Source organism: Anomaloglossus baeobatrachus, chromosome 3, assembly GCF_048569485.1.
Source record: "Anomaloglossus baeobatrachus isolate aAnoBae1 chromosome 3, aAnoBae1.hap1, whole genome shotgun sequence".
Taxonomy (NCBI): Eukaryota; Metazoa; Chordata; class Amphibia; order Anura; family Aromobatidae; genus Anomaloglossus; species Anomaloglossus baeobatrachus.
This window is the reverse complement of record NC_134355.1, coordinates 315,165,641-315,191,177: the sequence shown is the minus strand read 5'-3', so window position 1 is coordinate 315,191,177 and position 25,537 is coordinate 315,165,641. Positions and strand designations below refer to the sequence as shown.

Sequence of the window (25,537 nt, the reverse complement as noted above, 5' to 3'; positions counted from 1 at the left end):
CTTAAGGGGACTTAAAGCCTGCACTGTCCGATCATTTCTGCTACTCAGAGCTATGCTTCAGCATCCCTCTGAACAGCAGATATGCTGATTTCATCTGAATGCCGATGCATTACAGGGACATATACAATCAAGAACGTATAGATATGTCTTTGGTTATGAAGGGGTTAAAAAAAATCTAATAATTTTGTAGGAATCAAATTTTATTTTGTTATTTTGATTATATTTGAATTTTAGCTTAACATACATGTTTGTTGAAGTAAGAATAAAAAATCATGACTGTGAATTTTCCGATTTTATGATTTTGGCAATAATATCTTTCCATCGATTTAACTTTGACCTGGATGCCATAGTAATGATTTTTTTATATACTGCTAATGTTCTAAATCACCTTTTTTATTTCCTCGTATTTCACAATGAGTATGTTGAAATCTTCTTTGTGCGTGTACCAACCTCTGACGTGATCAAACCACGAGCCACAGACGACTGTAAAATAGGATAATATTAAAAAAAAACTTGCGGATTACTGCATTGTTTTCAGGGCCTGATGTGTTTGTTTTTTCTTTCTTAGGCTATGTACGCACTTTGCTTTTTTACCTGCTTTTCCACTGCTTTTTCAACTGTAGCATTTTGATGCCAAAATGCTGGCGTTATGCTTTTCAAGCAAAGTCAATGGGACATTGATCTTTCTTGTGCGCACTTTGCTGTTCAAAACGCTGCGTTTAATTTGTATACATTTGGGCAAAAACTCAGCATTTAAAGAAGCAACATGTCAATTGTTTTTGCCATTTTGGCTGCGTTTCCCATCCATTCAATGTAATACAAAACTGCAGCGTTTCTAAAAGCACCGGAAAAGCATTAAAAACTCATTAAACCGCAAGGTGCGCATAGGCTACTTTCTTTGCATTTTACATGCATTTTTAAAGCCAAAAGCATTGTCCTTTCTGCCAGAGGATGCTTTTTGAACTGCAACTACCTCGACGCAAAGTGCGCACATAGCCTAATGTGGGACGTCACACGAGACGATCTATCGTGCGATATGTCGTCGGGGTCACGGTTTTCGTGACGCACATCCGGCATCGTTCACGACGTCGTCTCGTGTGACACCTAAGAGCGACTCTTAATCGGTTGTAAATCGTGTATCGTATATACGTCGCTCATTTTTAAAAAATCGTTTAATCCTATTTGCGCAGACTGTTCATCATACCCGGGGCAGCACACATCGCTCCGTGTGACACCCCGAGAACGATGAACACAGCTTACCTGCGTCCCGCTGGCAATGCTGAAGGAAGGAGGTGGGCGGAATGTTTACATCCTGCTCATCTCTGCCCCTCCGTTTCTATTGGCCGGCCGCTGTGTGACATCGCAGTGACGCCGAACAACCCACCCCCTTCAGGAAGTGGATGTTCGCTGCCCACAGCGACGTCGCTCAGCAGGTAAGTACGTGTGACGGGAGTTTAATGACTTTGTGCAACATGGGCAGCGATTTGCCCATGACGCACAAATGACGGGGGCGGGTACGATCGCTCGTGCGATCGCACGATAGATTGTATCATGTGACGCCCGCATTAGGCTATGTGCACATGCTGAGTATTAGGTGCTGAAATTTCCTGCACCCAAAATTATGTTCTGGTAGAAAAAAATGCATCAAAAAAATTTGCTTTTTTTTGTTTCGTTTCTATGCATTTTTGGCATGTTTTTTAGTGCCGTTTTTTTTTTGCCATGCATTTTTCATAATGAAGTCAATGCGTGGAAGGGCTGAAAATCGCACCAAGAATTAACATGCTGCAATTTTTTCCTGAGCCAAATATGCAAGGAAGAAAAAAGCAATGTGCACACTGCACTTCAGAATTCTCATTGACTTTGCTGGCATAAGGATAGACAAGCGTTTTTGTGACAAAACTGCCCCAAAAGCGCATAAAAAAAATCCTTAGAAAACCGCAGCATGTGCACACAGCATTAAAATTCAAATTATACTTACTGTTTTTGTTATTTACAGGATAGTCTACTGATTACAGACTGACACTTGGTCAGTAAGTGCAATTACTCATGACAAGGACAGCCTAGATCTGTTACCTGAGCAATTCAGAAGAATCAACTTTAGGTAAACAAAAACATGAAATCAGGCAGCGTTCCTGCAGAGTATTGTTGGGTGTACTAACATTACAAGAAGGAATACGCACACCTACTCCCCTTTACTAGAAAGCACATAAGTACAACACGTAAGGGTAAGTTCACACAGTGTGTTTTTCGCGGCATTTTTGCGCAGTTTTCGGGTGCGTTTTTGCTCAGAAAACTGCATGACTTTGCTTCCCCAGCAAAGTCTATGAGTTTTCATTTTTGCTGTCTGCACACAGCGTTTTTTTTCAGCTGCGTTTTTGTGGTGCCACAAAAACGCAGCATGTCAATTATTCCCGCGTTTTTCACTGCGCTTTTCATCCATTGAGTGCAATGGGATGTTGAAAGACGCAATGAGAAATACAAATAGCTGCGTTTTGGTGCATTTCTAAGACCAAAAACGCAGCTATAAACGCAGGAGGTGGGTAGTAAAGTGACATGTACAGGAAGAGGATTCCTTCTGCCAGTAAACACAGAAGCGTGAATCCTCCCGGTACCGTCACTGCCGCGTCCACCTCCCGTCCTGTGCATGTCAGCTGCTGTGCGGCGCCATGTCTGGGCGGGAGGTGGAAGCGGCTGCGAAAACAAAAGTTAACAGTAGAAAAAAAAAAAAGCTATACTCACCTGTCTGCAGACTCCCGGTGCCATGCCCACTCCCATCTCCTCTCACGGTATCGCCGCTCCGGCTGTGTGCAGACGGCTGGGATACCTCCGATAGATGCAGAACCTGGCGATGGATCACCTGATGCAGTCACCTGACGCATCAGGTGATCGTAAGTATCGCGGTGACGCGGGCGCCCGGCCGGTTTAGGGCTGCTTCTCACTTGCGAGTTTCTCGCAGTAGAGCAATGCGAGAAAAACTCGCATTGGAATCGGACACATGTTAGTGAATGATTCAGCTCTCATCTGCGATTTTTTTCTCAGTCCAAATCGGACTGAGAAAAAAATCGCAGCATGCTGCTTTTTTGCAAGTTTCTACTGCGAGTCTCTCCAATGCAAGTCTATGGGAGCGTGTAAAAAATCAGATGTCACGGGACGGCACTCACACCATCCTAGTGACATGCGATTTTCTAAATACATTTCCTGCATGTTTCCTAAAACACTGGAAACGAGCGATGTCTCACAATGTCTGTCAATCACTATTCTCTGTCAGTCGGTTTCTCCCTCTCGGTCTCTATTCTCTCTCTGTCGGTCGGTCTGTCGGTCGGTCACTATCTCTGTCCCTCTCTCACAGTCTGTCGGTCATTGTCCCCTCCTCTCTCACACTCACCGTTCCCCGATCCCCGGCGCGGCGCTGCATGGCTTTCTCACTGCTGCGGCGGCTTTTACTATTGTGAAAAAGCTGGCCGCTCATTAAACAATCTCGTATTCCCTGCTTTCCCCGCCCATAGGCGCCTATGATTGGTTGCAGTGAGACACGCCTCCACGCTGAGTGACAGGTGTCTCACTGCACCCAATCACAGCAGCCGGTGGGCGGGTCTATACTGTGCAGTGAAATAAATAAATAAATAATTTAAAAAAATGGCGTGCGGTCCCCTCCAATTTTAATACCAGCCAGATAAAGCCATACGGCTGAATGCTGGTATTCTCAGGATGGGGAGCTCCATGTTATGGGGAGCCCCCCAGCCTAACAATATCAGTCAGCAGCTGCCCAGAATTGCCGCATACATTAGATGCGACAGTTCTGGGACTGTACCCGGCTCTTCCCGATTTACCCTGGTGCGTTGGCAAATCGGGGTAATAAGGAGTTAATGGCAGCCCATAGCTGCCAATAAGTCCTAGATTAATCATGTCAGGCATCTATGAGACACCCTCCATGATTAATCTGTAAGTTACAGTAAATAAACACACACACATGAAAAAATCATTTATTAGAAATAAAAAACACAAACAAATTCCCTCATTACCAATTTAATACCCCCAAAAAGCCCTCCATGTCCGGCGTAATCCACGGACCTCCAGCGTCGCTTCCAGCTTTGCTGCATGGAGGTGACCGGAGCTGCAGCAGACACCGCCGCTCCTGTCACCTCCAAGCAGCAACTGAGGTGAGTAGCGCGATCTGCTGAGGTGTCACTGAGGTTAATCGCGGCCACCGCTGGATCCAGTGACAGCGGGTAACCTCAGTGACAGCTCAGCTGATTGCGATACTCACCTCAGTTGCTGTGTGGAGGTGACAGGAGCGGCGGTGTCTGCTGCAGCTCCTGTCACCTTCATGCTGGAAGCAACGCTGGAGGTCCGTGGATTACGCCGGACATGGAGGGCTTTTTGGGGCTTATTAAATTGGTAATGAGGGAATTTGTTTGTGTTTTTTATTTCTAATAAATGATTTTTTCATGTGTGCGTGTTTATTTACTGTAACTTACAGATTAATCATGGAGGGTGTCTCATAGACGCCTGACATGATTAATCTAGGACTTATTGGCAGCTATGGGCTGCCATTAACTCCTTATTACCCCGATTTGCCAACGCACCTGGGCAAATTGGGAAGAGCCGGGTACAGTCCCAGAACTGTCGCATCTAATGTATGCGTCAATTCTGGACGGCTGCTGACAGATATTTTTAGGCTGGGGGGCTCCCCATAATGTGGAGCTCCCCCTCCTGAGAATACCAGCCTTCAGCCGTATGGCTTTATCTGGCTGGTATTAAAATTGGGGGGGACCGCACGCCATTTTTTTTAATTATTTATTTATTTATTTCACTGCATAGTATAGACCCGCCCACCGGCTGCTGTGATTGGTTGCAGTGAGACACCTGTCACTCAGCGTGGAGGCGTGTCTCACTGCAACCAATCATAGGCGCCTGTGGGCGGGGAAAGCAGGGAATACGAGATTGTTTAATGAGCGGCCGGCTTTTTCAAAATAGTAAAAGCCGCCGCAGCAGTGAGAAAGCCGTGCAGTGCCGCGCCGGGGATCGGGGATCGGTGAGTATGAGAGAGGGCTGCTAACTTCAGTCACTCAGGGGATTAGCGGTCACCGGTGAGCCCTTCACGGGTGACCGCTAATCAGGACGCGGCACAGACAGAGCCGCAGCATGACAATGAAGTCAGGTGAAGTTCACCCGAGTTCATTCTGATTGTGCGGCTCTGTCTGTGTCTGCTGTCATCTGCCATTAAGCTCTGCTACATGGCTATCTGTGTCTGCTGTCAGCGGCCATGTAGCAGAGCTGAATGGCAGATGACATAGTAAAAAATACGCATTACACACGCATTACACACGCTAGTAAAATCATTAATTTATTCAGAAAAAGCATCGCACTTGCGTTGCACTCGGACCTAACGTGAACTAAAATCAGCCGAGTTTTTTTCAGCCCAGTCGGACCGATTTTACTCGTATAGATGTGTTTCCAGCCTTAAGCTATCAGCGGATGCGTCAGGAGACTTCATCCCTGATTACCGGCAGCTGCTGCAGCGATCGGACAGGATCAGACTCCCGCCCCATTGTTCCAGGAGCTGCCGGTAATCAGCACATAAGTGAGTATTTTTTTTTTTTTTTGCACCGATGCATCTGCTGATTGTATGAATGGCTTTTATACAATCAGCTGATGTGTGATGTGCTTCAGCCCCTAGAACCTGACACATCATCTGATCTCTTTGCCTTCCAGCAAACCGATCAGATGATATTGGATCCGGATTGGACGGCGCGGGGCCCTTGACCCAGGATTACTGCGGAGGGGGGTTCTTTATTTCAATAAAAATGGAGTCACTAATTGTGTTGTGTTTTATTTCTAATAAAAATATTTTTCTGTGTGTTGTGTTTTTTTTTTATCTTTACTAGAAATTCATGGTGGCCATGTCTAATATTGGCGTGACACCATGAATTTCGGGCTTAGGGCCAGCTATACAGCTAGCCCTAACCCCATTATTACCCAGCGAGCCACCCGGCATCAGGGCAGCTGCAAGAGTTGGATACAGCGCCAGAAGATGGCGCTTCTATGAAAGCGCCATTTTCTGGGGTGGCTGCGGGACTGTAATTCACAGCGGGGGTGCCCAGAAAGCATGGGCACCCTGCACTGTGGATTCCAATCCCCAGCTGCCTAGTTGTACCCGGCTGGACTCAAAAATTGGGTGAAGGTCACGTCATTTTTTTTTTAAATTTCATGAAATTCATGAAATAATTAAAAAAAAAAAGGGCTTCCCTATATTTTTGGTTCCCAGCCGGGTACAAATAGGCAGCTGGGGGTTGGGGGCAGCCCGTACCTGCCTGCTGTACCCGGCTAGCATACAGAAATATGGCGAAGCCCACGTCATTTTTTTTGTTTGGGGGGGCAAAGAAATCCTGCATGCAGTCCTGGAAGGAGGATGCTGAGCCTTTTAGTTCGACAGCTGCTGTCTGCTCTCCTGCATACACTATTGGATGGAGGATGCTGAGCCTTGTAGTTCGACAGCTGCTGTCTGCTCTCCTGGATACACTATTGGATGGAGGATGCTGAGCCTTGTAGGTCTGCTCCCCCTGACTCTCCCTCATGCATACAATCCTGGATGGAGCATGCTGAGCCTTTTAGTTCTGCAGCTGCTGTCTGCTCTCCTGCATACACTATTGGATGGAGTATGCTGAGCCTTGTAGTTCTGCAGCTGTCTGCTCTTCTGCATACACTAGTGGAGAATGAAGAACACATTGAAGAAGGAAATGACATCAGACCTTTTTTTTTGTTCACTGATAAAAAACGCATAAAAACGCAGCAAAACGCAGCAAAAAAATGCACCAAATCGCGGCAAAACGCGTGCGTTTTTGGCCGCGTTTTTTTGACGTGGGTGCGTTTTTGTGCGGTTTTTGCCGCAAAAAATGCAGAAAAACGCAGCGTCAAAAAAACGCAGTGTGTGAACCTAGCCTAAGTCAGATTAACTTCTCTCTGCTCTTTACTGGATTGTCAAAAGGAGAAACAGGCTATGTGCGCACAGTGCGTTTTTCGCGGCGTTTTTGCGCGTTTTTCGGGTGCATTTTTGGCCTCAAAACTGCATGACTTTGCTTCCCCAGCAAAGTCTATGAGTTTTCAATTTTGCTGTCCGCACACAACTGTTTTTTTAAGCTGCGTTTTTGAGCTTAAAAAAAAAATGGACATGTCAATTCTTTCCTGCGTTTTTCTGCATTTTCCCTCCATGCAATGCATTGGAAAACCACAGAAAAACGCAGAGATCAAAAACCTCCACCTTGCTATGCACCCCAATTTGGGATGTATTCCATCTGTCTAGATTTTGGCGGTTGGTGACTGTTCACATTAAGTCATCAGGCTTTGTCCACAGGCTATTTACTTCATGCAGCATTTGCTTGGACCTGTCCTGCCCACAGCCATGACTCAGTCATGGGTACGGGATTGAAATAGACCAGGTGAGTGCTGCTGAGAGCAGTTCTACTATTCATATGTGAGGCCGTATGGCACATTTTATAAAAATATTTTAGTGTAGGACTGCCTCTAATGAGATTTGCCGTGACGTGGCGAGGCAGCTCAAGAAATTGCAATTTTTTGCCAAAAATCTCAAAATTTTTATAATAAGTACAGTTTGGAATATTTAGTGCTGAAGTGCACATTTGGTGCTGGCTTTTTGTTTTTTCTTCAGAGATCAAAAACGCAGCAAAACGCAGCCAAAAACGCACCAAATCGTGGCAAAAACGCATGCGTTTATTGCTGCGTTAGTTTGACGCGGGTGCATTTTTGTGCGTTTTTAGTGGCCAAAAACGCACAAAAACGCAGCGTCAAAAAAACGTAGTGTGTGAACTTAGCCATATAGAGATTTTCAGATGCTGTCCTGATTAGCCAATCTTTCAATGGACTGGGATTGATGATTAAGGCCCTGTGCGCACGCTGCGGATTTGCTGCAAAAAATGTGTCTAACATTGCTGCAGTCATTCCCCAGCAAATCCTATGAGTTTTTAAAAATGCTGTGCGCACACTGTTACATGGTTACATAGTTACATAGTTACTTAGGTTGAAAAAAAGACCTAGGTCCATCTAGTTCAACCTTCCTCCACCAGTTCTACATTTGGCCACTAAGTTATTTATAACCAACAATGTTGTGTGCACTGAGGAAATCATCCAGCCCTTTTTTAAAAGCTGTTATAGTATCTGCCATTACTACCTCTTGTGGTAGGGCATTCCACAGTCTGACTGCTCTAACTGTAAAGAGCCCTTTCCTATTTAGCTGTCGGAATCGCTTTTCTTCCACTCGCAGTGAGTGCCCCCTGGTCCTTAATATTGTCTTTGGAAGAAATTTGTCATGTGCCAGTCCTTTATATTGACCACACATGTATTTATACATATAAATGAGATCTCCTCTGAGACGTCTTTTTTCTAAGCTAAACATATCTAACTTTTTCAACCTGTCATCATATGGGAGGCCTTCCATTCCTTGTAGTAGTCTAGTTGCCCACCTTTGAACTGACTCTAACTTCTGAATGTCCTTTACTGCGTTTTGTTATACCCGCGGATTTACCTGCGGATTTTCCGCTGCGGAATTAATGAGCATGTCACTTCTTTTCCGCAGGTACCTGTGGTATTTTCCATAGATAATGGTAAAAATCCGCAGGGACCAACTTGCAGAAAATCCGCGGTAAATCCGAGGCAAATCCGCAAAAAAACCTGCAACAAACTGCGGCAAAACCGCATGCGGACTTCGTTGCGGTTTTGGTGCGTTTTTTTACCGTGAGTGCGGGATTCTTTAAGGGGGTCCGGATTTTTCTTAAGAAAAATGCACTTTCTAGTGTGCACATAGCCTAAGGTGTACTTTGCACGTTGCACTATCGCTACTGCAATATCGTCGGGGTCAAATCGAAAGTGACGCACATCCAGCGCCGGTAATGATGTCGCAACGTGTGAAACCTAGAAGCACCAATAAACGATCGCAAAAGCGTAGAAAATCGGTGATCTGTGTAGTGTCGGTCATTTCCATAATTTCGCTGCAGCGACAGGTACAATGTTGTTCCTCGTTCCTGCGGCAGCACACATCGCTGTGTATGAAGCCGCAGGAGCGAGGAACATCTCCTACCAGCGTCCCGCCTGCAATGAGGAAGGAAGGAGGTGGGCGGGATGTTTATATCCCGCTCCTCTCCGCCCCTCCACTTCTATTGGCCGCCTGCCGTGTGACGTCGCTGTGACGCCGCACGACCCGCCCCCTTAGGAAGGAGGCGGGTCACCGGCAAGAGCAACGTCGCAGGGCAGGTAAGTGCGTGTGAAGCTGCCGTAGCGATAATGTTCACTATGGCAGCTATCACAAGATATCGCATCTGCGACGGGGGCGGGGACTATCGCGCTCGGCATCGCTACAATCGGCTAGCGATGTCGCAGCGTGCAAAGTACCCCTTAGGCCCCTTTCACACGTCAGTGATTCTGGTACGTTTGTGCTTTTTTTTAAACGTACCAGAATCACTGACATACACAGACCCATTATAATGAATGGGTCTGCTCACACGTCAGTGATTTGTCACTGCACGTGTCTCCGTGCGGCGTACCCACGTGTGCGTGATTGCTGCACAGAGACATGTCCATTTTTTTCTGGCATCACTGATGTTCCACGGACCACGCAGTAGTGTGATCCGTGAAACACGTGCCAGAAAAAAACATGCTTTTAAAATAATAAACATTTTAACTCACCCGGCGTCCAGCGATGTCCTCTGCAGCCCATTCTGCCTGCTGCTTCTAAGCCGGCTGATTACTGTCGCGCATATTCATTATGCGCGACACAGCCGACCTGGAAGCAGCTGCTGCGGGGGTCAGCGCCGGCCGGATGCTGCACCGCGGGAGGATTCAGCACCATGGAGAGCGGGAGCAGGCACAGGTGAGTTATTCTCTAAGTGCAATCACGGGCCACGGAGAACGGAGCCCGGATTGCACTTAGACAACCCACGTGTGCTGTGATTTTCGGCACACGCAGGGACATGTGCGTGTTTTACACGCCAGTGAAAAACGTCTGTGTTTTTCACTGACGTGTGAAACGGGCCTTAGGCTGTTTTTTTAAAAGTAGATTAAAACTGTTAAGAAAAAAAGGGTTACAAAGCGTGAAAGTAGTAGAACTGCAGACATATGTAGATTTGTGCCAAAAGTTTTGTTTGAGGGTCAGAGACATCCAATGGGACATCTCAGTATCATATAAAAAAAACTAATTAGTATAACTCAGATAATCGCAAGTAGCTATTATGTTAAAGTCTTACTATGGGTTTTTAGTGAGGTTTTGACACTGCTTAAGGCTATGTTCGCACGTTGCGTTTTTTACCGCGTTTCTGCAGCGTTTTTGGCAGCAGCGTTTTTGGGCAAAAATGCATGCATTTTTGATTTCCAGCAAAGTCTATGGGAAAAGCAGAAATCCTGTCTGCACTTTGCTTTTTGTTCAGCAGCGTTTAATTTGCATATTTGTGGTCAAAAACCATGCTGAAAAAGAAGCAGCATGTCAGTTGTTTTTGCCATTTCTGCAGCGTTTCCTTAACATTGGAGTCAATGAGAAATGGCAAAAAGCAACCAAAATCACAATTCCTGCGTTTTTCATGCTTTTTACCTGCTTTTCAACTGCGTTTTTGGCTCCAAAAACGCATGCTTTTCTGGGCAAAAATAAATGGGTTCTAATGTTCCTTTACACACACACAATAACCGAAAATATAAATGTAAAAAAATAATAAACTTTAGCTATTTTTCTGTTAAAATGTGCATAACCACTATTATTACATTAAAATTGATAATTTCCCATATAATTTTATTAAAATTTAATTTTATACTTTTTTTCTCTTTTTTCATTCTTTTTGACTAATTCAACTTTATTTCTCAGTGTCTTGATCTCAAAAACGCATCAGCAGAAACGCAGGTGAAAACGCAGGTAAAAAGCGCTAAAACGCACTAAAAACGCGGTAAAAACGCATGCGTTTTTAGCGCTAAAAAATGGTCAAAAGCCATTTGGTCAAAAACCAAGGGAAGGAAAACGTGCAGAATAAACTGCAGGTACTCCGACGCAACGTGCGCACATAGCCTAATAACGCTGCACAAAAAACACAGCATCTAAGAATTCCAGCAAAGTGGATGTGATTTACAGAAATCTCCCTCCCACCGTGCTTTTTTTGTTAACTGACCTGTGGTCTCTGAATTCGCAGCATGTCAATTTCTCTTGCAGGTACACTGAGTTTTACCTGCGTATTTTGCCCATAGAATTGCATCAGATGCAGAAAATCCACAAAAAAAATGCATCTGAGGTTTTATGTGTTTCTGCTGGGGAAACAATAAAAAACGCATGTAGTCCACTCATGACAGTATCAATAGTTTATTCAAAGCCAGATACCACAGCGTATGAAAAAGAAAGCTTCATACGCTGATAAACATTCATAAAGCTTCATAAACATGATAGACCAAAAAAGGTCATAATCTGCAGCATCAAAGAAATGCATGAAAAATGCAAATAACCTCCTTTATATAATTGATGAAGAAACTCACAAATATAATAGGAATGTAACTTAAGGCTATGTGTCCACGGTAGAATGAGAATGTTGCTGCGGATTTTTCTGCATGAAAATCCGCGACTTTCGCGGCAAATCCGCACCTTTTTTTTGCCGCGGATTTGCTGCTGATTTACCGCGGATTTACCGCGAAATTGCCGCGGATTTTGATGCGGATTTTTTTTTTTCCCCCATTCTATACCCAAAATCCGCACCAAAATCCGCAACAATAATTGACATGCTGCAGATTTTTCCGGATCAAAATCCGCGGCAAATCCGCCGCGGAAAAATCCGCAGCATGGACACAGCATTTCCAAAATGCCATTGAAATGGCTTGGAAGTGCCGCTACTGCAGATTTTCGGAAAATCCGCGGCTTTTCCGCGAGAAATCCGCGGCAAAATCCGCGCATTTTCCGCAGCGTGGGCACATAGCCTTAACTAGAATAACTCAGTAATGTTCCAGATGTGAGTGTTAACATGTTTTTCGGACTATACGAGGCTCCAAGGTTTTAACAACAGAGAATAAGAAAAAAAAAATAACAATATTACAACTACCCTGGTGATGTAAAGATATGGAGGGGATAACATGATATATTATGGTTGTGCTAGTTTTTTTGGTGCACTAGAGTAGAAGAGGGGATAATTTTGTTTTCCAAATTGGTAGAAGTATATTAGGGTTGTACTAAAAAATAAAGGGCATTACATACTGTCCCCAACACTGACATAACAAGGTCCCAATACAATTTACTTTGGTTGTTTTGTACCAGAGTTCATAAAGAGCACAAGTCCATTTATTGTGGAATCAGCTACATGCGTGGTGTTTTATATGTGTAATGTCTTTCTTTCATTTATGTCACTTAAACTCAAGCATAATTTAGCTGACTGTACACTATAGCAGAAGTTATTCTAATATACACTATAAAAGATGCCTATCACAGATTTTAAATATCAGGTCTGTGCTACACTAAATTTCTGTGTCCTCCATGACCACACATAAATGTGTGTGAATAGGAGAGCTCTGTCCTGGCCCAGGGTCACTGGCTTCCCTGCTTCATTCAATGTGTGTGGTTATGTTTTGCTCCCGATGGGGTGTGTGACACAATGATGTCCGATGTTATCTCCATCTCAGCTGCTGATCCTCGTCGTAGACGAGGAGGGCAACACAATTGACACACACAAGTCTCCTTATGAAACAACTCAGGAACAGGTTTTTGTAGTTCACCAGTTCTTCATTACTTCAGACAGAATGACCCTCTCGTTGTCTCCTCTCTCCCGAGGCATTCTAACTTTCTTGTACTCACTCTGATCTTCTATCTTACAGCAGCCGAGTCCAATACCTGCTTCTTCCCCGTAACCTCTCCTAGAGGCTTCTGTGGTTCACATGTGCCCATGGACCACTTACTAGCTTCCACTGACGGTTTCTATACCCCTATGTCCCACCGATCTCAGGACACTCTAGAGCCTGTGCGCAGGGTGTGGTATTGACATATGGGAGGATTCCTTTTGTCCTAGACAGGCCCTCGCTTCTGACCCTGTCTGCTCACTTGCACCTCTGCAGCTTCACTCTCCACTAACTTTACTGTCTTCCTAATACTTCTCTACTCATTTCTATACCTTGTCTTGGTCTCCCTGGTTACCATTTAACTATTTGCACCTGTTCCTGCTCTATCCTAACAATCTCACTAACTACCCAGTACTGACACCCCACTCCTGTACACTTGATCCTTAGTTATGCTACAATAAAACGTTCTATATTATTAATATATCTATCCTATCTATAACTTTTTATCTACAGTACTCCTGGCTCTCTGCACTATGTATCCTGCCTGACACAGCACAAAGGGACAGCATCTTACATTATTTACAGTGTTCTAAAACATGCATATTATCAGATACATTACTTGCAATAAAACATATAAAACATATTAAACTCTCCATCGCTAGATAGTGCCGACCACTGCACTTGTCCAGCTCTGCTACATTGATAACGCAGCAGCGCACTCATAAGAACATCTTCCATTAAATACAGTACATTCTAATATAAATTATTTTAACAATACAATAACACTTCCCCATAGGAGTGAACATAACTCGATCCCCTCCTACACACCACCCTTCTTAAACCTGGCCATCCTTGGCCAGATAATAACTATTAAAACACATATATATCTTAAAACAGTTTTCTTAAAGCACACTTTAACCCCTTCACGACCTTTGACGGATATATCCGTCATGAAGCGTGTGACATTAAGCCCCGCCCCCTGCCGCAGGCAGGATACGATGATCCGCCCACATATCAGCTGTTTTCAACAGCTGACATGTGTGCCTGCATGTTACAAGTGGAATCGCATTCCACCTGTAACATTAACCCCTTACATCTCGCTGCCAAAGTCTGTCAGCGAGATGTATATACGCGCGGCCATGATTTTCACTTACCGCCGCCCCCACCAGAAGTCACGTGAGTGATCACGTGACTTTCGGTGTTTGCCATGGTAGCACAGGGTCATGTGATGACGCCTGTAGCTATGACGAGTCACTTTCTATTTCACTCGGTCAGGAGCCGAATGAATCAGGAAGTGATCATATCTGCTGTTTACAGCTGTATAGCTGTGATCAGCAGATAGTGCAGAGCGATCGGATTGTTGATCGCTATAGCCCCCTAGAGGGACTAGTAAAAGAAAATTAAAAAAAAAGTAAAAAAAGTTTTAAAAAGTAAAAAAAACAAACAAAAAACCTAAAAGTTCAAATCACCCTCCTTTCACCCCATTGAAAATTAAAGGGTTAAAAAAAAAATAAATATAAACATATTTGGTATCACCGCATTTAGAAATGCCCGATGTATCAAAATATAAAATCAATTAATCTAATTGGTAAATGGCGTAGTGGCAAAAAAAATTCCAAAAATTCGCCACAAGTTTTACGCAAAATGCAATAACAGACGATCAAAACGTGGCATCTGTGCAAAAATGGTACCATTAAAAATGTCACCTCGAGACACAAAAAATAAGCTGTCACTGAGCCATAGATCCCAAAAAATCAAAACGCTACGGGTTTCGGAAAATGGCGCAAATGGCACTTTTATTGGACAAGCTTGTGAATTTTTTTTTAACCCCTTAGATACAAGTAAACCTATACATGTTTGGTGTCTCGCACCGACCTCAGGCATCACAACAACACATCAGTTTTACCATATAGTGAACACGGTGAATGAAACATCCCAAAAACTATTGTGCAATCACACTTTTTTTGCAGTTTTTCCACACTTGGAATTTTTTAGCTGTTTTCCAGTACACCATATGGTAAAACTTATGACTTCATTTAAAAGTACAACTTGTCCCACAAAAAACAAGCCCTCATATGGCAAGATTGACGGAAAAATAAAAAAGTTACGGCTCTCGGAAGAAGGGGACCAAAAAACAAAAACGCAAAAACGGAAAGTGCCCGGGGGCTGAAGGGGTTAAAATATTTTCCTAAACCATTTCACCGTCCGGCAATAGTCTTTTCTGATGTAGGAAGACTACACGCCTCCCATCCGGGAACAGCACAGCACTGTCCAAGACCCGCTGGGTCAACTCATCCTCTCCTCCTCTCTTCTCTGCCAGTGTCAAGGCCATGTAATAAGATTGTCCTGCAGCAATAACTGCCAAAAGTTTTAGGGGAAAGTCTCCGGGAAAGGGAGGCAAGGGGAAATGTCTTTAGGGGCACGAGAGAGTCACAGGGCAATGGCACAGTGTTTAAGGGGCAAGGGGCATTGTCAACGAGCAGAGGCCGGCTGATGCGTCTGCGTCCGAAGTCTCGGCACTTTCGGCAGAGGGTAGCGCAATTGTGATGCCCCTGGACTATCAGGTCGTCACAGGGTATTGCACAATCTGCCCTCCCATGCAATATCCACCTCCTTCTTGGTTATAAGTCCCCAACTACATGGTGTTGCCTACATCAGCTGATTAAATCCTAGGTACACTCTGCATCACACCCACCAAGCACACCAGTGGACGGCCTGAGTGGAATAGGGTCCCCCACTTGGGGGGTTGGTTAGGGGAGATCAGCAGTGTCAGGAGAAGGGCTCCTAGGAAGCTATCTAGGTAGCAGATGGTGGTCTGGGCCTAGAGGAGCTGGTACCCCGGTCGCAGGGGATTGTGGCAAGGGGCACGGAACTGTCAAGGAGAACAGCCGGCGGCCTTGCACCATCACCGGGCTGGGACCAGGGAACGACGGGGTACGTGGACCCTAGGTCAGGGAGTAGCTTCAGGCAACCTGGCAATTTACCCGACGAGAACGGACCCTTCACGATCCGCTCTCCACTCACTCCAAAATCGGGGTACTAGCGCAACAAGGGGGATAAGACTTTCCACTAAAACGGTCCAGGAAATCCCAAGCATGAACCCTGAGAGCAAGCTCCCACACTTAGCCATAGTGGGGATCGGGACCTGGCAAGTTTCATACTACCAGGAACAACAGAGAAGTAAACTTTGTGCCAGGAGGCAGGTCACGGATCACCAGGCAAAACATCATTAGGGACGGGACCCGAACTAGCTCCCCTCAGCGGCAGCGGTATCCAGAACTTTGGTTTATCCAGTCGTCGGTGTCAGCTTAATGGACTGAGTGAGTACCCAAGTGACCCCTTCACTCCCCACGGCACTCCCCAAACACCATCACCGAGTCCCGGGACATCCCCCCTACCTGTGGAGGGTTCTAACTAGAGTTGAGCGCGGTTCGCGGTTCGAGGTTCTCCAGTTCTAGGCTCGAGTGATTTTGGGGCATGTTCTAGATCGAACTAGAACTCGAGCTTTTTGCAAAAGCTCGATAGTTCTAGAAACGTTCGAGAACGGTTCTAGCAGCAAAAAGCAGGGCTTTTTACAGCTACAGTGTGCAGGAGCCATCGCTGGCAGCCTGCCAGAAGCTGGTAACCAAGATAAACATCGGGTATCCAAGCAAAGCGCTTTGGTTAGTAACCCGATGTTTATCCTAGTTACGTGCAGGAAGCCCACACTTCCCCGCTCAGCTCGCTCCGCCCCCTCCTGCCCGCGGCATGTACACACACACTCACACACACACACACACACATACATACACACACACACACACACACACACACACTCTGCACACATGGCCCCGCTCGGCTTACCTGCGGTGATGAAGTCCCGCCATCCCGACCTCAGCGCTGTCACTGTCCTCCATGGCCGCCGCTTGTCACATCACCTTCTCTCGCTTCCGACCCGAGACTGACTAGCGGTGACGTCACGGGCCTCTCGCGATACTTGGCTGTGAAGGCGGCGGTCATTGAACTCAGTGACAGGTGCTGTCAGCAGTGCAGGAGATCAGCGCAGGTAATGTACCTCGCTGACAGCAGCACTTGTCATGCCCTGCAGTGACCTGGGCTGACCCATTGATGTTAGCTCAGGTCACTGCATTGCTCTCCCAGCCAATGGGGAACATTCTGCTCTTCATTGAATGGGACAGTGTGGATCGTCATGGCAACCCCTTGGATTACACCAGACCTGGATTTGTTTTTCTTTCTAATAAATTGGTTAAAGAGGGAATGTTTTGGGGAGTGTTTTTTCAAATAAAAATGTGTTTGTCGTCTATTTTTTTTTATTACTGACTGGGTTGGTGATGTCGGGTATCTGATAGACGCCTGACCTCACCAACCCCAGGGCTTGATGCCAGGTGACATTTCACATCTGGTATTAACCCCATATATTACCCCGTTTGCCACCGCACCAGGGCGCGGGATGAGCTGGGGCGAAGCACCAGGATTGGCGCATCTAATGGATGCGCCATTTCTGGGGCGGCTGCGGCCTGCTATTTTTAGGCTGGGGAGAGTCCAATAACCATGGACCTCCCTAGTCTGAGAATATCAGACCCCAGCTGTCTGCTTTACCTTGGCTGGTGATCCAATTTTGGGGGGACCCCTACGTGTTTTTTTTTTTAATTATTTATTTAATTTAAAATAACAGCGTGGGGTGCCCTCAGTTTTGGATTACCAGCCAAGGTGAGGTTGCCAGCTGTGGTCTGCAGGCTGCAGCCGTCTGCTTTACCCTAGCTGGCTACAAAACTAGGGGGAACCCTACATCATTTTTTTTTTTTCATTTTTTTGGCTAAATACAAAGCTAAGCACCCCTTAGTGCCACATGAAAGGCACCAAAGGGTGCTCCACTTTTTCTCCACTTTTTCTCCATTTTTTCTCCACTTTTTCTCCACTTTTTCTACATTTTTTCTCCACTTTTTCTCCACTTTTTCTCCATTTTTCTCTCCACTTTTTCTCCACTCTTTCTCCATTTTTTCTCCACTTTTTCTACATTTTTTTCTCCACTTTTTCTCCACTTTTTCTCCACTTTTTCTCCACCTTTTCTCCACTTTTTCTCCATTTTTTTCTCCATTTTTTCTCCACTTTTTCTCCACCTTTTCTCCACTTTTTCTACATTTTTTCTCCACTTTTTCTACATTTTTCTCCACTTTTTCTCCACTTTTTCTCCACCTTTTCTCCACTTTTTCTCCACTTTTTCTCCATTTTTTCTCCACTTTTTCTCCACTTTTTCTCCACTTTTTCTCCACTTTTTCTCCACTTCTTCTCCACTTTTTCTCCACTGTTTCTCCACTTCTTCTCCACTTCTTCTCCACTTTTTCTCCACCTTTTCTCCACTTTTTCTCCACTTTTTCTCCACTTTTTCTCCACTTCTTCTCCACTTTTTCTCCACCTTTTCTCCATTTTTTCTCCACTTTTTCTACATTTTTTCTCCACTTTTTCTCCACTTTTTCTCCACTTTTTCTCCACTTTTTCTCCACTTTTTCTCCACCTTTTCTCCACTTTTTCTCCACTTTTTCTCCACTTTTTCTCCACTTTTTCTCCACTTCTTCTCCACTTCTTCTCCACTTTTTCTCCACCTTTTCTCCACTTTTTCTCCACTTTTTCTCCACTTTTTCTCCACTTCTTCTCCACTTTTTCTCCACCTTTTCTCCATTTTTTCTCCACTTTTTCTACATTTTTTCTCCACTTTTTCTCCACTTTTTCTCCACTTTTTCTCCACTTTTTCTCCACTTTTTCTCCACCTTTTCTCCACTTTTTCTCCACTTTTTCTCCACTTTTTCTCCACTTTTTCTCCACTTTTTCTCCACTTCTTCTCCACTTTTTCTCCACCTTTTCTCCATTTTTTCTCCACTTTTTCTACATTTTTTCTCCACTTTTTCTCCACTTTTTCTCCACTTTTTCTCCACTTTTTCTCCACTTTTTCTCCACCTTTTCTCCACTTTTTCTCCACTTTTTCTCCACTTTTTCTCCACTTTTTCTCCCCTTTTTCTCCCCTTTTTCTCCACTTTTTCTCCACTTCTTCTCCACTTCTTCTCCACTTTTTCTCCACCTTTTCTCCACTTTTTCTCCACTTTTTCTCCACTTCTTCTCCACCTTTTCTCCACTTTTTCTCCACTTTTTCTCCACTTCTTCTCCACTTTTTCTCCACTTCTTCTCCACTTCTTCTCCACCTTTTCTCCACTTTTTCTCCATTTTTTCTCCATTTTTTCTCCACTTTTTCTCCACTTTTTCTCCACTTTTTCTCCACTTCTTCTCCACTTCTTCCCCACCTTTTCTCCACTTTTTCTCCATTTTTTCTCCACTTTTTCTCCACTTTTTCTCCACTTTTTCTCCATTTTTTCTCCACTTTTTCTCCACTTTTTCTCCACTTTTTATCCATATTTTTCTCCACTTTTTCTCCACTTTTTCTCCACTTTTTCTCCACTTTTTCTCCACTCCTTCTCCACTTTTTCTCCACCTTTTCTCCACTTTTTCTCCACTTTTTCTCCATTTTTTTCTCCACTTTTTCTCCACTTTTTCTCCATTTTTTTTCTCCATTTTTTCTCCACTTTTTCTCCACTTTTTCTCCACTTTTTCTCCGTTCTTTTTCTTTGGTCGGTCTACCCATTATCTCTGCCATGCATAGTGTAGCTCTACACCTACTGCAGATGTTACTTTATGATTGACATCTCTTTCGTACCAGAGCTGTCTAAGCCTACTCTGACCCCATATTTGTCATTACTATATTGTCCTTATACTGTATTATGACATTTGTATCATGTGTTTCATTTCTTGCTGTGTTGCAATTTTTTTGCTGCATCCCAATTGTACCTCTACATTGTTCGAGTTTATGTTATTGTTCTCTCACTCTTATGTGATACTGATTATTGTAATTTTTCATGATTACATGCAGATAAGTCCAATCTGACGAAGGCTCAGGCCGAAACGTCATTTGTAACTTGTTTTGGACAAAAACATATATGCTTATGAAAAAAAAATTTTTCTTAATACGGACCAATAAAGAGTGATTTTGCATTACTATCCATTGTGACTTACTGACTTAGTCTGGGAGATTTAGAGTGCCGAGGTTACTCACTAATTTTATCTATTATTACCTCTGAGCACCTATATACCAGTGAGCAGAGCTTCCTCTACAGTAGTTCTCCTGATTAGGCATGCCCTTACCTCATGAGCAGGGCATTGCAGCTTTGGTAGCAACCATTACGACATGGACTCTGCTGCTGTGGACCCATAGAAGAGTGAGTGCAGATTCATTGCACCCACACTCCTCACATGAAGGGTCCGCACTCCTAGAAAATGGGGGATACGTTCCCTGAGTGTCTCCCCCCCATATTCTAGACGGTCCAGAGTCGTCGTGGGACCCCTTTATTTTTTTTCTTACAATAAATTGGTGAAAGAGGAAATGTTTTGGGGACTGTTTTTTCAAATAAATTTCTTTTGTCGATTTTTTTTTTTTTTTTGTTAGTACTGACAGTTTATGATGTTGGGTATCTAATAGACGCCATGACATCACAAACTGCTGGGCTTGATCTCAGGTGACTTTACAGCTAGTATCAACCCGATTTATTACCCCGTTTGCCACTGCACCAGGGCATGGGATGAGCTGGGGTGAAGCGCCAGGATTGGCGCATCTAGTGGATGCGCCACGTCTGGGGTGCCTGCGGCCTGCTATTTTTAGGCTGTGAAGGCCCAATAACTATGGACCTTCCCACCCTGAGAATACCAGACCACAGCTGTCCGCTTTACCTTGGCTAGTGATCCAATTTGGGGGGGACCCTACTTTTATTGTGTAATTATTAATATTTATAAAATAATTATAAAAAAGAGCCTGAGGGGACCTCCACATTGGATCCCCAACCACGGTAAAGCTGCCAGCTGTGGTTTTCAGGCCACAGCCGTCTGCTTTACCCTAGCTGGCTATCAAAAATGGGGGGACCCAACGTCATTTTTTTTTTAACTATTTTTTAAATAGAAAAAATTAATGGGCTTCCCTGTATTTTGATTGCCAACCAAGGTAACGGCAGGCAGATGGGGGTGGCAACCCATAGCTGTCTGCTTTATCTGCGCTGAGAATCAAAAATACCGCGGAGCGCTACGTAATTTTTTTAAAGATTTATTTTTACAGCACTGTGATGTCCAGCAATCAAAATACAGGGAAGCCCATTTTATTTTTAGTTATTTAAATAAATAATTAAAAAAAATATATATGGGCTCCCGCTGCATTTTTTGTATTGCTAGCTAAGGGTAATCCAAGCAGCTACTGGCTGCTAACCCCCACTGCTTGGTGTTACCTTCACTGGCAATGGAAAATCCAAGGAAGCATTTTTTATTTTTTTGCCAAAAAACTACAAAAAAAGGACGTGACTGGACACAAAAATGGGGCGAAGCCTACGTCATTTGTTTTCTAATTATTTCATGAAATTCATGAAATAATAAAAAAAGGGCTTCCCTTTATTTTTGGTTCCCAGCCGGGTATAAATAGGCAACTGGGGGTTGGGGGCAGCCGTACCTGCCTGCTGTACCTGGCTAGCATACAAAAATATGGCGAAGCCCACATAATCTTTTCAGGGGGCAAAAAACTTCTGCATACAGTCCTGGATGGAGTATGCTGAGCCTTGTAGTTCTGCAGCTGCTGTCTGTCTGTATGGAGAAGAGCAGACAGCAGCTGCAGAACTACAAGGCTCAGCATACTACGTGGGCTTCGCCATATTTTTGTATGCTAGCCAGGTACAGCAGGCAGCCACGGGCTGCCTCCAACCCCCAGTTGCCTATTTGTACCCGGCTGGGAACCAAAAATATAGGGAAGCCCGTTTTTTTTAATTATTTCACTTATTTCATGAAATAATTAAAAAAAAACGACGTAAGCTTCGCCCCATTTTTGTGTCCAGCCGCGTACAACTATGCAGCTGGGGATTGGAATCCGCAGCACAGGTTAGCCCGAGGTTTCTGGGCGCCTCTGCTGCGAATTGCAGTCCGCAGTCGTCCCAGAAAATGGCGCTTTCATAGAAGCGCCATCATCTGGCGCTGTATCCAACTCTTCCTACAGCCCTGGAGCCAGGTGGCTTGTTGGGTAATCATGAGTTAATACTGGCTTTGTTTTACTAGCCAGTATTAAGCCAGAGATTCTTAATGTCAGGCACGTTTGACCCGGCCATTAAGAATCTCCAATAAAGGGTTAAAAAAAAGACACCACACAGAGAAAAAATACTTTAATAGAAATAAATACACAGACACATTAGAGACTCCATCTTTATTACCCCCTGTCAGCCCAATAAATCCCCAATAAACCAGCGCTGATAAGAGGTTTTTAATAGAGGCTTAAATTATAAGCAGCAATTTCAGCGTTCCAAGTGCCTTTAAATGAATTTGTAGAAACTGCACTTCAGGATTGTAGTGAGGATTGTAGTGAGGATGAGGTGCCTCAGCCCATCACTTGATGGGCTGGGGCACCTCATCCTCACTACAATCCTCACTGGTGTAGTAGTAGTAGTGACGATTGTAGTGAGGATGAGGTGCCCCAGCCCATCACTTGATGGGCTTGGGCACCTCATCCTCACTACAATCCTCACTAGTGTAGTAGTAGTGACGATTGTAGTGAGGATGAGGTGCCCCAGCCCATCACTTGATGGGCTGGGGCACCTCATCCTCACTACAATCCTCACTAGTGTAGTAGTAGTAGTGACGATTGTAGTGAGGATGAGGTGCCCCAGCCCATCACTTGATGGGCTGGGGCACCTCATCCTCACTACAATCCTCACTACAATCGGGAAGCAGCGTGCAGCCTTCACTCCGTGAGTGATCAGTGCTGCTAGCGGTAACGCTGACAGATGTGTTACCATAGCAACGGTGCTCCCCGAGCCGTGGTTAGCGGTTACGTCACCGCTAACTGCGTTGCTATGGCAACGGTGATCTCCGTTAATGACCGGCTGTGTCAGCCGGTCCCTAACGGAATGGGGAGTCGACTGTGTGCTAGAGCATGTCGCCGGTACACGGCGATACACAAATGTGCACTGTGTACCGGAGAGATGCACTCGCAGGTCCTACAGGACGCGTCATAGTCATGTGACCAGTCTGTAGCCAATGAGATAATAGCCACGTGACTGGTCACATGGCTATTTTGACGTCACGATAGGTCCTGCATCTCTGCTGGCAGTGCCGGTCACCGGGAGGATTCAGCGATCATTGGATGGAATAGCGGCAGGAGACAGAGTGCAGAAGGGATCGCGGGGACCGGTAAGTGTTATGGCAATGTTTATTAACTGTTTGTGTACATTTATAATGCATTTTTATGTGTTTGTGATTGCCTCCCATTATAGCCTATTGGTTCTAGTTCGGTTAGTCGAACGTTCGACGAACCGAACTCGAACGGGAGCTCCGTTCGGCGAACCGACCTCGAGCCGAACCGCGACCGGTTCGCTCATCTCTAGTTCTAACACCTGGCTGCCCCATTCCATCACCCTCGGGTACTCCCAACTGCAGCGGTGGTGCTCCAAATGACCACATACCACAGGTGGCGTCACAAACTCTAACACAATCCCCTGTAAATACTCCATTCATTTGAGTGGCCGCACGACTCCCGGGTCCGGAGACCCCTCGAGCCACCGCGGATCTGAATCCGAGCAGCCCGGCTGCTTACACGGGGGTGGCACACAATGTGCTCAAACAAAAAAACAACAAAACAGAAGAGGGGGATTTTTCAAATAACAAAAGTACCTTTGGCTGCTCAGGGCAACTTCAGGGAGCTGCTCCTCACGGGATGCAACTCAGTCACGGACTTGCACCAACTGACAATGAGGACCAGCATGTCTTCTTCATTTTCTTTTCCTTTACCTCATTACTTCATCTGCAGGCGCAATAGTCTGTCTCTCGCAACCGGATACCCTCCAGACCACAGAGCAGAGAACTACCTCAAGTTGTTTTCCCGAACAGGGCCTCTCGCTCCTGCCGGCTGAGAAAACAATAAACGTGTCCGTCAAAGACAAAGTTCACTTGAAACACATGGGGTGTATACAGACCATGAATATGGTACATCTTCAGAAACGTGATCCAAAGCCCCACTGAGAAGGGGCTATCCGGTCACAACAGGTTTCCTCGCTCCATGATGGTCCGTTGGACGAACACTCACTCTCAAGTCCTGGTCTCTTGTAGGTAATTGAGGCCACAATGCCATTCAAAGAGGGCCACCTCACCAGTCGTGACCAAATTTTTGTACTGCATTGAACGCAATAACCGGAGAGCTCTGTCTGGATTTTCATGTCTCCACTGGTAATTGGCGTCCACCAGACTACGACCTGCCAGGTCACTCACCAGGCTCCAAATTTTAGTTTTATCTTCTCCCGGTCACTTGGCCACTATCGCTTCGCTACTTGTGCTATGGCTCCTTTGGGTAGCTCTTCACAAGACTGGATTCGCTCTGCTACCCTGAAAATGGTGGGAGCTGGCAAAGCTTGGGGAGTCTCCCATTTTTTGGACCTCATTCTCCAGGGTGGCTCCTCTCTCAGTTCATGCACCCATTTCATTAGAACGGACGCCCATTTCCTAGCAGCATCTCAAGGTGGACAGCATTTCTCTTTCCAGCACACCCACCAGAGGAGGGCACCATGTTTTGTGGGGTTTCGTTTCCTTCCCACCTTTCCAACAGTCAGGTACATTTTATGCGCCCTATTCTTCACCCCTGATTGAACTTGCCAAGGATGGCTTCTTTTTAACAGAGGAGGTTGTCTTACCATCTACACTTGTTTAGCATTCAAAGTCGCGGGTTGTGTCCTTCTCTTCACCCCTGACTAAATATACCCAGGGTAGATCTCGGGGCATATGTTCCTCCCAAACCTTCTAGCCTTCCAAACAATTCTTTATGCTTTTTTCTCATAGAGACGCCCACAAAAGGTGTATCCTTGGCTTTTGTCCACCATGTTTATCCTTTTGGTGACATTCCTGAGTATCAAGTTTGGTCTTCCAGGCATCATCCCCATCGGAGTGGACGTAACTCGGCCACCTCCTACATGTGCAAACAAAGATGGCATCACATACGGTATGTATCCTGTATGGTGAAAAGATGGAGCAGCAAGTGGAAATGCATGAGACCAGCTTTTGTCTGGGAGACCAAGACTTCTGCTACGTGTAAATCAATTTGTTAGCTACATTTGCCAGCTTTATTTTTCTTCAGCCCGTGCCCCAAAGATCCCTTCTATTAACTTTCATGTGGACACAAGCCTTACCCAACCTGCTAGGAAGTTCAGCTCAGTCTCACACAAGTGCTTATTCTTCTGTTGACCTGAAGTGTTTTGCTTGATTCTCATATTTTAATAGTGCTATTAGTTGTTGTACATTTTTCATTAATGCAAAAGAAAATGTTAAAATCATCCAGACACATTCTGTTACGTGTGTGATGAACGAACGATCAAGAGCAGAGGAAAAATTTACACCCTTGTAAAAAGTGTTATGAGCTTTATTGCAGGTATATAGATTGTGATCTGTAAAAAATACTGGTTAGAAAAATGGTTCACATTATTGAACCAGAGATGGTGACATCTCTGATTCTGACCTTGCTCACACTGATGAGGAAGCATATGGCATTGAGAGAAGTGATACTACTTTTGAAGCAAGTTGTTCCTCAGAACCTCACTTCTTATCTCAAGAAGATCTAAATGACCTTATCCTTGATTTAGACTTGTGTCAACAACAATCAGAGTGTCTTAAGGCCCCT

General features: G+C 44.9%; 1 protein-coding gene across 1 annotated transcript in view; it reads right to left on the bottom strand.

The window, feature by feature from the left end:
* Positions 1-25,537, bottom strand: part of LOC142295231 (amine sulfotransferase-like) — a 171,682-nt gene that overhangs the window by 11,165 nt on the left and 134,980 nt on the right. Inside the window, exon 4 of the mRNA XM_075338324.1 lies at positions 389-483. Within this exon, the coding sequence (XP_075194439.1) occupies positions 389-483 (95 nt within the window). The remainder of the gene's footprint in view (positions 1-388; positions 484-25,537) is intronic.